General features: G+C 44.5%; 1 protein-coding gene across 2 annotated transcripts in view; it reads left to right on the top strand.

Moving 5' to 3' along the window:
* Positions 1–12,966, top strand: part of ASS1 (argininosuccinate synthase 1) — a 48,006-nt gene that overhangs the window by 23,405 nt on the left and 11,635 nt on the right. For both annotated transcript variants that reach the window (XM_073640739.1, XM_073640740.1), the window contains exons 10-12: positions 3,626–3,716; positions 6,016–6,100; positions 7,495–7,559. In XM_073640739.1, coding sequence (XP_073496840.1) covers positions 3,626–3,716; positions 6,016–6,100; positions 7,495–7,559 — 241 coding nt within the window. The remainder of the gene's footprint in view (positions 1–3,625; positions 3,717–6,015; positions 6,101–7,494; positions 7,560–12,966) is intronic.

Raw genomic sequence — 12,966 nt, 5'->3', positions numbered from 1 at the left:
TGCCCAAACTCCAAGATGTCCCCTCTACTGACCCATAAGTACAATAAAAGTCGCCTCCAATGTGCAAAACCATAGCAATGACCTCAGAAGTTCTGGGATTCTGTTCTATAGAGAGATGAAACAAATCTGGAATTTTTCTATGGATCAGCAGAGCTTGGAGGCAGAAGAATGAGGCATGCGCTGGGAGAGCACCCTACCTACAGCCTTAAGCATGGCGGGGGCTCAGTGATATCTACAGAGAAGCATGGTAATGGCTCAGTGATGTTTACAGTGAAGCATGGCAAGGGCTCACTGATGTCTACAGTGAAGCATGGCAGGGGCTCAGTGACACCTACAGTGAAACACGGCGGGTGATCAGTGATGCCTACAGCCATAAGCAAGGTGGGGGCTCAGTGATGTCTATAGTGAACCATGGCTGGGGCTCCATGATGCCTACAGTGAAGCATGGCGGAGTTTCAGTGATGCCTCCAGTGAAGCATGGTGGGGGCTCAGTGATGCCTACAGTGAAGCATGGTGGGAGCTCAGTGATGCCTACGTTGAAGCATGGTGGGGGCTCGGACATGTCTATGTGAAACATGGCGGGGGCTCCATAGTGCCTACAGTGAAGCATGGCTGGAGCTTGGTGATGCCTACAGTGAAGCATGGCGGAGGTTCAGTGATGCCTACAGTGAAGCATGGCAGGGGCTCAGTGATGCCTACGGTGAAGCATGGTGGGGGCTCGGAGATGTCTATGTGAAGCATGGCGGGAGTTCGGTGATGCCTACAGTGAAGCCTAACAGTTCACAAGGCTTGTTATCAGAAGAAATCCTGGAAGATTCTGGGGCGATTGTCACAGTCACCTGACCTAAACCCCATGGAAAATCTTTGGTGGAAAGTGAAGAATGCCGTGGCAGCAAACCTAAGAATATTAGTGTCGTGGAGGCCATTACCGATTACAATGCTGCCAGAAGCCGGTGCCTGGAGATGTATCCCTTCTGCAGCAGGTTATAGCAGCAAGAGGGGCAGCAGGTTATAACAGCTAGAAGGGCTCTACTAACTTCTAAAGATACTGGTCATGAAGGATGGGGAGAAAGTGCCATTTTGTGGTGAGTTTGGAGAAATCACTTGGTATATTAGTTGTTCAGATATTTTCATTGTTCTTGTTTCATTGGTTTATTACAAACAGCAGAAAGATTATACATTTTGCTAATAAACCAAATTTACTATGGAAGGGTGGGGGCAATTGTGACTACATAATATCTAATGATCTTTCCCTTCCTTTTCTCGTACCTCGTCTCTCCAACTGCAGAGATTTATTGAAAAAAAAAAAAAAAAAAACAGATGGTTGGGCCATTTTCTGCCTCCATGAGACCCGATTGAGGGGCAATGAGGCGTCCTAATGTTAGAAAGATAGAAATTTACTTGCTTTAACTTCATCTGTCGCTTTGAAAGAGTTCATTCAGCCTCGGACACAACAAGATCAGCGGGTGAATAAAGCATTGACGGCAGTGCACCCTACACCAGCCTTTACTTCACGCCCCATTTCCTCCTAACCTCCTTCTCTTCTCTCGCCCTCTCCTGTACAATGCCGCTCTCTTCCTCCGCACACTTTATCACATTTTCTAATCTTATTTTTCTGAATAGTTTTTATCTTCTCTTTTTTTTCTGCTTTACCTCATTTCTCCATGACATCTCTGTCATAGCCACCTTGCTAGGGGAGATGGATGGGAAGGCTTGTGATAGTGGTCGCTAATCAGATTAACTGAGGCCTCGAGATCAGCGACAACAATATGGCCGTCAGGAAGGCAACAAAGTCATTTTTATTTTTATTTGGTTGTTTTATTTAATGGAAGCTGGGTCAAGAAGATGGCTCGGAGTGACTTTCATTTCTAGGGTTTAGTAAAGGGCGGGAATCTCATAAATTCACAGCATAACTCCACGACTTAACCCGACCCTCTTAATTAGCCTGACCGCATTACCTAAGTTGCCACAACCCTCGCCTGACCCCCACATTTAGTCCTATTCCCTCACATAGCATGATCCCCTAACTTAGGCCAAACTAAGTCAGGCCCCTTTTTTCTCATCCTTACCCCTCAATTAGCTTATACCCATCACATAGTCCAAATCCTTTCCTTAATCCGACCCTCTTGCTAAACCAGACGCCCTCACTTAGCCAGGGGCCGTCACATCATCTGATCCCCTCAGTTACAGAGGCTCCCTTCGTTAGTCCAGTCCATTCATTTACCACGTGCTGCTCACTTAGGCTGAGTCCAAGTAACTAAGTGGATCTGGACTATCGGAGGGGCTAATGGACAACTGGAAGCCTGTGCATTTATTCTGGACTATTGGAAGGCCCAGTAATATAGAAAATGACATCCCATGTAGAGAGTATAGGATGCCGTCCCCCATTCGGGCCCCTGGTAGTCCCGGCCCCGCTCCCGGCCAGGAATGCGTCTCTGGCACTTTTTTTTTAAGGTGTCTGTGGTTTTTCCAAGCGTGGAGCACAGGGTGCTGGAGTGATTGACGGCCATCACCACGCCCACAAGTCAGGGACCGCGAGCAATCAAACGGCCACCGCAGATTTCAGCCAGTAACCCAGAAAGGGCGTGAATGATGAGCGCGGAGAGAAGGCGCCTTCTCATTGTGCCGCTGCCAAGGCTGGCATTAGGCTGATCTGTTTTTAGATGAGTTTCTGCTTTGTTCCTCTCCGCTCCCCCGGATGTATTAACCTCGGGGACACGGTACGAGTGCGTTCCTGCGGAGCACCTGCTGGGGTCACCCGCTCTGATTTCTTTCTGGATTTCTGCAGAATAAACTGCTGTGATAGACGTGGCTCGTACATCCGCTATGGGGGCGCTCACCCCCTCCCCGTGCTCGGCCTGCGCTTTTTACCATTATGTCACTTATTACAGTTATTAGAGGGACATTATAATGGAGGTATGCTTATAAGTAACCTGTGGCACGCCAGCAGGTGTGACACTACAACTCCCAGCATGTTCTGATAGCCTAATATAATCACTAAATATAGAGACTAGTGCAGCCAATCAGATTGCAGCTTTCATTGTGTTTGTACAAGTTTGAAAATTTAAAAAATATTCTCATTGGTTGTTGAGGGCTGCACCTATCACAGAGGCCTCATCCGTAACAAAATAGTAACTGTAGCCTAAAGCCACCAATCAGATTCCTTCTTTCATTTCTGTAGAATGTTTAGAAATGAAAGAAGTGATCCGATCGGTTGTTAGGGGGCACATCTCAGTAAGTGCCCCATTAATAACAGCCAGGGTCGCCCATAGCAACCAATCAGTTGATTCTCTCACTCTTTCGGCACAGGTTTAAGAATGAAAGAAGTGATCTGATTGGTTGTTAGGGGCAGCATTTGACTGAAAGCCACTTCCATTACAGGATAATCAGTGTTAGGCATAATGACCTATCAGATTTCTTCTTTCATTTTTAAGCCTACTCTGGAAGAATAAGAGAAGTGATGTGATTGGTTACAAAGGCCAATAGACAGGAGAAATAGCCCAACCAGTGGTCTTTCCTGGAGGCTGTGGATTGGTTGTTATAATTATTTGTGTCCGTGTCGCTTTGTTGGATATTTCTACCCCAAAACTTCCCAAAGTCCTCAACTGTTTTTATTTCTGAACAGAACAATGCACCGGACGGGCTGTTTGTGAAAACGAAGGACCCCAGTGCCTCACCAAACACCCCCGACATCCTGGAGATTGAGTTTAAGAAAGGTGGGTGTCTGTGACTGAGTTCCCAACAGTCCCAAATTTTTGTAAACCATCCTGGAAAAATTGGAAAGGGCATGGTTTACCTGAACTCTGCCCAAAGGTGGGCGTTCCCATCCATTCTTGTCATTCGTGATGAAGTCCGGGGGCAAAACTTAAATATCTTAATGTCACCGATGGTGATGTTACTAAATAAGCAGATGCATTGATGTCCTAGTGCCTGCGGGGCCCCAAAAATGATCAGAATTCCCACATTTGGTAACGGCGCGTGTGTGACTGTCTGAAGTAGTAAAATGGCAGAATATTTCAGTAAACGCTGAAACTGTAGAATTTATCACGTTGTTTCCCCAAGAAAATGGAATAAACAGATCAGAAAGTCGTACAGACCCTAAAATAAGCAATAATAAAAACTACAGCTCGTACCACAAAAAGCAAACCCTGATACAACCCCACCGACCGGAAAATAGAAAAAGTAATAGATCTTGGAAGATGAGGAGGGAAAATCTGAAGTGAATAGGGGTCCCCGATGCCCGAGGGTCCGCATACACCTGATAATTAATCATGATCAGAAGTATAATAATGCTCCATCTATAACGCAATATGGTGTGATATAACCACGCCTATAATTATTACTAATACACAAAACGCCAATAATAACTTCATACAATAAAATTTTACTCCTTTTAATTATCTATTACTAAAAATCTAAATGATTATATATTGTATAGTAAACACTAATATAAAATTATGAAATAATTTATATATAACAATATGTATTGTTTTTACTTTTATTTTCCCAATCCGCCACCTCACGCTCTCGATAATATCGACCCTCGCTATGTGATATGAAGTCCATGCATCCGTAATATCTATATCTGAACGTCTGTCCCCATCCCCCACCATTCCCAAATCCATTACTGGGAAACCCCATAATATATAAATGCAGGATTGTGTGCGGATTGATTGTCGGCACTGTCTCAGTACACCGCTGCCGCTGTCACCTCTTCTAATACCAGACTGGCAGCTGCTGGGAGCCTGCGCCGTCATATCCAGTGACTCATTTACACGTGGCATTATAGCACCTTATGCTATTGTCACGGAATTATCCCCGAGAAATTAAAGTCCCATCGTCATCCCAACCGGGACAATGGCGTCTCCATTCAGCCGCAGTCCGTCAGATTTATCTATTCATCTCCCATGCTTTATTTATTTGAAGTTTTAATCTAATTATTGACTATTTGAAAACTATAAGCCGTGGATCAAGTCCAGGACAGGCAAAAGTGATGAGGAAAATACGGCCCCAAAAAAAAAAATCATTCCCCCCACCCAGAAAAAAAAAACCTTTAAATCTAAATAGGATCTGCAGACTGATGAAGGCGGCTTAAAGTTCATTATTGCAAAGAATTACATTTAATAGCATAAGAGAGCGAGAGTGCTCTTGTTAAGAGGTGATTGGCATTGAATGGTGCAATCAATACTAATGGGGGCAACAGATGGAGAAAAGATTAAGCACAAAACTAGTCCCGGCTCCGCTTTGTGGCGAAACAAGCCCTTGTCAGATTGCTGATACATTTATTGCTCATTTCACTTTGCAAAAGAATAATGCGGCCTTTCTTTTCATAGTCTGTCCTCTCCCTCCCACCCATAGCCCTTCCATCCGAAAATCTCCCCCCAGTCGCCCTCCCCGTACACCACACCCTTCCCTCTGCCTTTCTTGTGGAAGGTGTAATAATTAATTCATGGGGTCTCTCGATGGCTTTAACTTCTTACTGGCGGACCCCCTCCCTTATTCCCTCTTTGAGTGTTGACAGGTCTAGAACTTGGTTGGCGCTCATTGAAACAGACATTATGGGAGGATTGGATGGATGGGTGGGTCGGAAACCCACCGAGCAACTGGCCACCAGCTTCCCCCCTCCTCTGTCCCCATTTGTCAGGCTCAAATCTCTGAGTGGTGAGACAGAAGGTGCCGGGCCATAAGACAATGGAGGACCGTGAAATGCAATTAAGAATGGGGCTGGTGGCAATTTCACAGTGTATGAAATGAAAGACCGGGTGACAGTAGAGACAGGCCTCGGGCCCGGGGGGCTTAGAGGGGCTCATTTTATTGCAGTTTCTATTTTACCCTAAATCTGTACACTCTCCCCCCTGTTCCCTTCTCTTCCCCGCCACCTTCTGGTTCTTAAGGAGTTATTTAGAGTTCATATCTGTCTCATCCATTAAACGCTGCTGTGTGGATGAGCTGCCGTCTCATTGCCCATTCGCTCACATATACACCATTTATATTGTCTTTTTTTCTCAATTACAGGTGTCCCTGTGCAAGTTGCAAACATCCGGGATGGGAGCCGGCATCACTCCGCGCTGGAGCTTTTCTCCTATCTCAACGAAGTTGCGTAAGTCAGAAATGAAGAGCTGGTAAAGTGTGAGATGTAAAACTATGCACTGTCCTTTTTAAGAACGAATCCAGTTTGGGGGGGGGTACCTGGACTCAGATTAGGGAACGTCGTTACCTGCAATGCCCCTGCAATCTAGAATCTAAAAGTCTCCACAGAGCAAAGAAGATTGAACCAATCAATGGAGATGGGGTCAAGTGATGTAGACCTGTCCGCGGCTTCTCTCCATCACATTGTCCTGCTTTACCCCTGATCACAGCAGCCTCCATGAAGTCCCGCCACAGATTAATGCCATATACCTTCCTAATGGTGTGAGCCCGAGTACCGCTCCTCCTCTCCACATACACCTCAACAGTTGGTAGAGCACACGGGAAAGCTTTAACTTTCATCAACTTTAAGACCCTGGGACCTTCATGCCCTCCTAGTCCTGCATCTCCCAGCACCTCCGATTTCTCCTAAAATGAATCCTGGGGTTAACTCGGGCCCCCCCAGGAGTCATCCTATAATAATCATTTGGATAGCAGTATGCCCTATCAACAAGTTGGAAGTTTCTCTCAGATATGTTGTAAACCTATGGACCCTCGTACTATTATTCGGTCACGGCCCACTCAAGGGTCTTCTGGTCCTATGATGAATCAGCACCACCTTGCCCCCCCCCCTCAGGTGAGTTTTCCTGACTTGTGACATTTACAATGGTTTCTTCATGCCTCATGGTCCTGAACACAGACATGAATGTACAAGACCACCATTAGGGCTCTGACCAGGCCCCCACCCCTGGAAAATGACATCAGGCAATAAGTGCAATTAAACCAAGGCCTCTATGACCCTGCAGCCGCCTATTAACCTGTGAACCTTCAATGCCACTTTACATTACGGTGCGGCTTCCATGGTTCTTTCCAGAAACAATAACTGTACCAGCGTTAAAGTGCAGGAGAGAGGATGTTATAATGCACTTTTATACTGCGGAGATAATGAAGAGCCGTCACAATAGCAGATCAACCTTGTAATAAATGGCCTATTGTGAATCAAGAGCCTTGTCTTCAGCTCTGGCTAGTGAGCGCTCCCTAAAGGGGGATGAAGCAGCTGCACCTAGTCTGACTTCAGCCTGAGGGAGGACCCCTACTCCAGATTTCCATTATATAGTGAGTGCCCCCTACAGGGGGATAAGGCTGCTGTGCCTAGTCTGAATGTGGCCTCAAGGAGGACCCCTACTTCATATCTCCATTATATAGTGAGCGCCCCCTACTGGAGGATAAAGCTACTGTAGAGGATAAAATCTTATGACTGTGGTCATAGGGAGGACCCCCTACTCCATATTAGCCCATTATATTTTTCATATTGCCATGTTAATAGATGAAATGTTTGTGAACCACTAATGTGTGTCATCTCTACAGGGGTAAGCACGGTGTGGGGAGAATCGATATCGTGGAGAACCGGTACATCGGGATGAAGTCACGGGGTAAGTTCCCCTATTAAAGTGCTGAAAATTAAGGTCACATCACCAAGATCTGAGTTTCCCATACCGCTACCTACCACCCATATAAATGCACCCTCTGCATATACTACTGTCAGTATATCAGCAGCTATTAAGTTGTCAGCACCTCCCTCAGTTGCCAGAAGGATTTGCTGCATGTCTGCAACTTTATTTCCCCAGTTACAGAATGATTGGCAGCTCCGAAGCACAAACTACTGACACCTTCACATACAATAGCTCAGAAACTCTATATATAAGAATCATGTCTGAAGTAATTGCAACTCTACTGGTGTGTAGGGAATTGTAATGTAAGCACTTACCTACGAGACATCTCTTCTGTCCATATCCTATCAACCCAGTTTGATGGCAGGGAAGGAGTTAAATAAGTTTCTACTTTTTGGGGAAAAGTTGTTAAACTTTCTAAAAAAAAAAAAAAAACTTTGGGCCAATTCATTCATTAAACTTTTTTTTTTTTTTACCAGAATTCTGGTGTAAAACGGATTAAAATGTTGCAATTTTTTTATTTGCACAAAGATTTTGGGACTTTTGACTTTTTTTACACCAGTCCCAGGAAAAGTATATAAAATGCCAGTCTTGATGACTCGGGGTCTTTGTGTATCAGTTCCTGACCATTTCCAATATCTCTGCTTGCCATCATTGAATGGAAGCATCATGGATTACATTGTGAAAACCCTGTGCCGGATATAAGACTTCTTACATCTGGGTATAAAGACCTCTTACAGCTGGGTATAAAGACCTCTTACAGCTGGGTATAAAGACCTCTTACAGCTGGGTATAAAGACCTCTTACAGCCGGGTATAAAGACCTCTTACAGCCGGGTATAAAGACCTCTTACAGCCGGGTATAAAGACCTCTTACTGCCGGGTATAAAGACCTCTTACAGCTGGGTATAAAGACCTCTTACAGCCGGGTATAAAGACCTCTTACAGCCGGGTATAAAGACCTCTTACTGCCGGGTATAAAGACCTCTTACAGCCGGGTATAAGACCTGTTACAGCCGGGTATAAGACTTTGTTACAGCCGGGTATAAGACTTTGTTACAGCCGGGTATAAGACTTGTTACAGCCGGGTATAAGACTTGTTACAGCCGGGTATAAGACTTGTTACAGCCGGGTATAAGACTTGTTACAGCCGGGTATAAGACTTTGTTACAGCCGGGTATAAGACTTGTTACAGCCGGGTATAAGACTTGTTACAGCCACATTTGCAATTGCACCCAATGTAAACAATCAACCTTGGAGATTGATACATTGTAACAATCAGGCAGTAGATTTGTGCTGCTGATGTTTATAGCTCACTAGAACAAAACCTCTGCTGTAAAAAGTATTGGGCCTATACAGGGTTTTCAGCCTCTGGAAATAAAAAAAAAATACAATTATAGTATTCTCCATTACTGACAGCAAGCAGAGATCTTGAAAATGCAGAGTTAAGAAGCGGAGCCTGGGCCTGTGGTGTGTGTGGCGGGGGCAGGGCTCGCTTGTCGCTCTGCATGCGGCGCTCGCTCTGCGCGCCTCTGACAATAGGCTGCTCCCTGCTCGGCGCTCGGGCATCTGAAATTACAGTAGATTTGATGCATATTCCGTCTTTTCACAACCTCATTATCAAATTATGTTTTTTGCGCTGAAGGAGGCCTAATTAAGTCTAGTAAATTAAATCTGTGGGAGGGAAAAAGTGCGGCACGTTTCAGCTTTTAATTCTGCCAAAAGAACAAAGGCGATTTTTCTTTTTTTTTCTTTTTTGCTTTAATTTCTCTTTTTATCTCCATTTTCCGTTAAAACAAGCAGGATCATTTACCATCTGAAAAAAAAAAAGTTTCTGAAAAGTTTGTTTTGCGTTTTGTGAAGTCAAGGTCGTCCTGCAGGCGGGGGTCTGTGTAATTCCCTTAGATTGGCACTTTAACACCCGAGAATTTGTGTGTTTTTTTTGTCATACAAAAGGGGAACTTTGTGGAAGAATTCTGCCTGGATAGATCATTGTGGAAGGGTTTTACTGACTGTCCTAGGTTAACACTAAATATTCCTGATAATCTAGACCAGGGCTCTTTTTTCTGCCAAGGGCCATTTGGATATTTATACCATCCTTCGGGGGCCGTATATATCGCACACCAACTTGGCCCACAAAGTACGTACTGATGCTGGCACTGGTGTCAGGATGTAATCTTTCATTGCACGAGCCTCAACGTTCAGTAGTGAACACTGCGTGTGCGTGCTCACTGAGCAAGAAGAAATTAAAGGGCCGGCAACGTACAACTGCCAGCCCAAGCACTGCGGTCCCTGGGAATCTGCCCGGGGGCCGGATAAAAGGTGATCAAGGGCCGTAAACAACCTGCGGGCCTGAGTTTCCCGACCACTGGTCTAGTGGGACTTTGGGGTTGATCATATTATTCCTAGTGGTCTATGGTGATCTGAAGAACAGTGCCTAATATTTTTCATATGGAATGGTGATTGTATTTCTGGAGATCTGCGGTGGTTTATGGGTTAATGATATAGTATGGTATTTGATACTTTTAAAGCTTAATCCTATTTACCCCTGGTGGTCTAGTGAAGTAAAGTAAGATAGTTACGGTAATTTTCCTAGTGGATAAAGAGGTTAGGGGAAATGAAGCTGGTCATCTAGGGTTGTGGAAGGGTTATTGGTAACATCCCCTAATGGGCTATGGAAGAGAATTGTTTAATTGTAAATTTCCTGGTGGCAGTGAAGGAGTTAATTTTAGTATAGTAAGGAGATTAATTGTAATTCCCTGGTAACATCCCCTGGTTTTCCACAGAATATAATGGGTTAATTCTAAAGTCCCTTGTGATTTAAAGTTATAAAAATGGGTTCAGATTATTCTCCCTGGTGGTCTAAGGTGATATAGCGGCCCTTGTGGTCTGGAGTCCTGGGTTAATGATAACATCATATAACAAAACCTATGCGCATGGGCTGGGCTATTCATCAGACATATCGGCCTCCTGAGGAACCTTGACATGGGGAAAGGCGTTGAGGCTTTTACCTGAGCAACAGCAGTGCTTGTGATCAAGCTCCGTATCCTCTATTGGTAACCATAGCACTTTATTACACTGCCTTTAATAGATGATTTCTCTGGTTGATATTGGTTATTAGATATAGCTAACTATGGAAAATCGACAAGGACGCTATTGTCATCCCGGATAGGGTGCCAGTATCCGCAGGAGAGGCAGTTTTTGAATGTATAGGATCAGATAAAGGCTGGCTTTTGGTTTATCATCAGGATTTAGCAGAAAGCTGAGGATCTTTTATATTTATATTTTGCACATAGTCACTTTGTTTCTGATACTTGCGTTGGGCCTTGAGAATGTTGAGCACATGTCACCCCAAGGTAACGTTAGGGACATCAAGGGTTATGGAGGGAAAGCCACAGAGGAGCGGGCGCCATTCTCCTTGAAACAATAGGGTGCCAGCCTCCGCTGATAGCCAGGTACCATATTGAGGCCTATTGGAGGGATACAGTAGCACTGACTCTTCCTTATTTGTTATGTAGTGGACCTCCCCTGGAATCCTAGGGGAAATCTTTGTATACCTGCTTGATGCAGTGTCAGAAAATAGATCTGATTTTGGTGAGGTTTTGTGTTTTTTGTCCTTGTGTATATATTTTAACATATATCTAATAAAAATGATTTTTTCTACGTTAGACCGGTTAATGATAACATCCTCTACTGGTCTAGTGAAGAGAATGGGTACATGTAATTTCTCTGGTGGTCTAGGGTTGTGAATGGGTTACTGATAACATTCCCCGTGTGGTTTAGAGAAAAGAACGGATTAATTATAAGTTTCCTGGTGGTCTAGGGCAGGAAAGGAGTTTATTTTATTTTACATGGTGGCCTAAGGTAGTAGTAAATGGATCAATCATAATACTCTAGAGGGGTTAATGGTAGCATCACCTGATTCTCTAAAGAGTATAATGGGTTAACTGTAAAATCCTTTATGATCTAGGTTTGTACAGGAGTAATTTTTTTTCCTTGGCGGTCTAAGGTAATAAAGGGGTTGGTGGTAATAGCCCTTGTGGTCTAGGGTTGAGAAAGGGTTATTAGTAACATCCCCTAGTGGCATAGGTATGGGTAATTGTAAATTCTGTGGTGGCCTAGGGTCATGGATGAGTTTATTTTATTCTACCTAGTAGTCTAACATAATACCCTTGGGAGGCACCTGTAACAGCCCTAGTGGTCTACAGAAAAGAATGGGTATGTGTAATTATCCTGGTGATCAGGGGTAGTGAAGGGTTAATGGTAACACCCCCCTGTGGTCTAGGGAAGGGAATGTGTTCACTGCTAGGTCCCTGGTGGTCTTTGGTAGAAAAAGCATAGATTATAATAACCCGATGATCCTAGGCATTCAAGAGTTTAATGCAAACATCCCTGGTGGCCTAGAGTGGTCATAGCTGCCACCAGGGATGTGGACCTGTTATCTCAGCTCAGTTCTCTCTATGGTCAGTATAGGAGTGATCTAGGGAGTTGGACATACGGGGTCCTAGGCATAGATCTCCCGTGCAGCCCCTCTGATTGGCGTGACATGGCGGCTCACCGCCTCCTCTCTGCTCTATTTCTGCTCTCTCCGCTGTATAATGAGTTACACTCGTCAGTTCGGATACAGCGGGGAACAACATGTTTATTCATCAAACGGTAAAAATAATTCAGTCGAACGCCGAGCTTGTAACCGAGCCAAAAATCTGATAAATTACACCCCAAACACAAAAATATGAAGTGCTACCAAGTATAAGGAGGCGATGGGAAGGAGCCGCCGCAGAATACTCCCATTTACCTACTGTATGCCAGTACTATACTGCTCAGCTGTGTATCTAAGCTCATCATGTGTGATACTATCTGCTGAGCTGTGTATCTAATCCCATCTTGTGTGATACTGTCTGCTGAGCTATGTATCTAATCTCATCTTGTGTGATACTGTCTGCTGAGCTGTGTATCTAATCCCATCTTGTGTGATACTGTCTGCTGAGCTGTGTATCTAATCCTGTCCTGTGTGATACTGTCTGCTGAGCTGTGTATCTAATCCGATCTTATGTGATACTGTCTGCTGAGCTGTGTATCTAATCCTATCCTGTGTGATACTGTGCTGAGCTGTGTATCTATTCCTATCCTGTGTGATACTGTGCTGAGCTGTGTATCTAATCCTCTCCTGTGTGATACTGTCTGCTGAGCTGTGTATCTAATCCTATCCTGTGTGATACTGTCTGCTGACCAGATGTATCTACTCCTATCCTGTGTGATACTGTCTGCTGAGCCGTGTATCTAATCCTATCCTGTGTGATACTGTCTGCTGTGCAGTGTATCTAATCCTATCCTGTGTGATACTGTCTACTGAGCTGTGTATCTAATCCTCTCCTGTGTGATACTGTCTG

The sequence above is a fragment of the Phyllobates terribilis genome, unplaced genomic scaffold (assembly GCF_046119375.1).
Source record: "Phyllobates terribilis strain yellow unplaced genomic scaffold, ASM4611937v1 Scaffold_7__3_contigs__length_470593459, whole genome shotgun sequence".
In the NCBI taxonomy this organism is placed as follows: Eukaryota; Metazoa; Chordata; class Amphibia; order Anura; family Dendrobatidae; genus Phyllobates; species Phyllobates terribilis.
The sequence above is the reverse complement of the archived record's forward strand: the minus strand, read 5'-3'. Positions and strand labels throughout refer to the sequence as shown.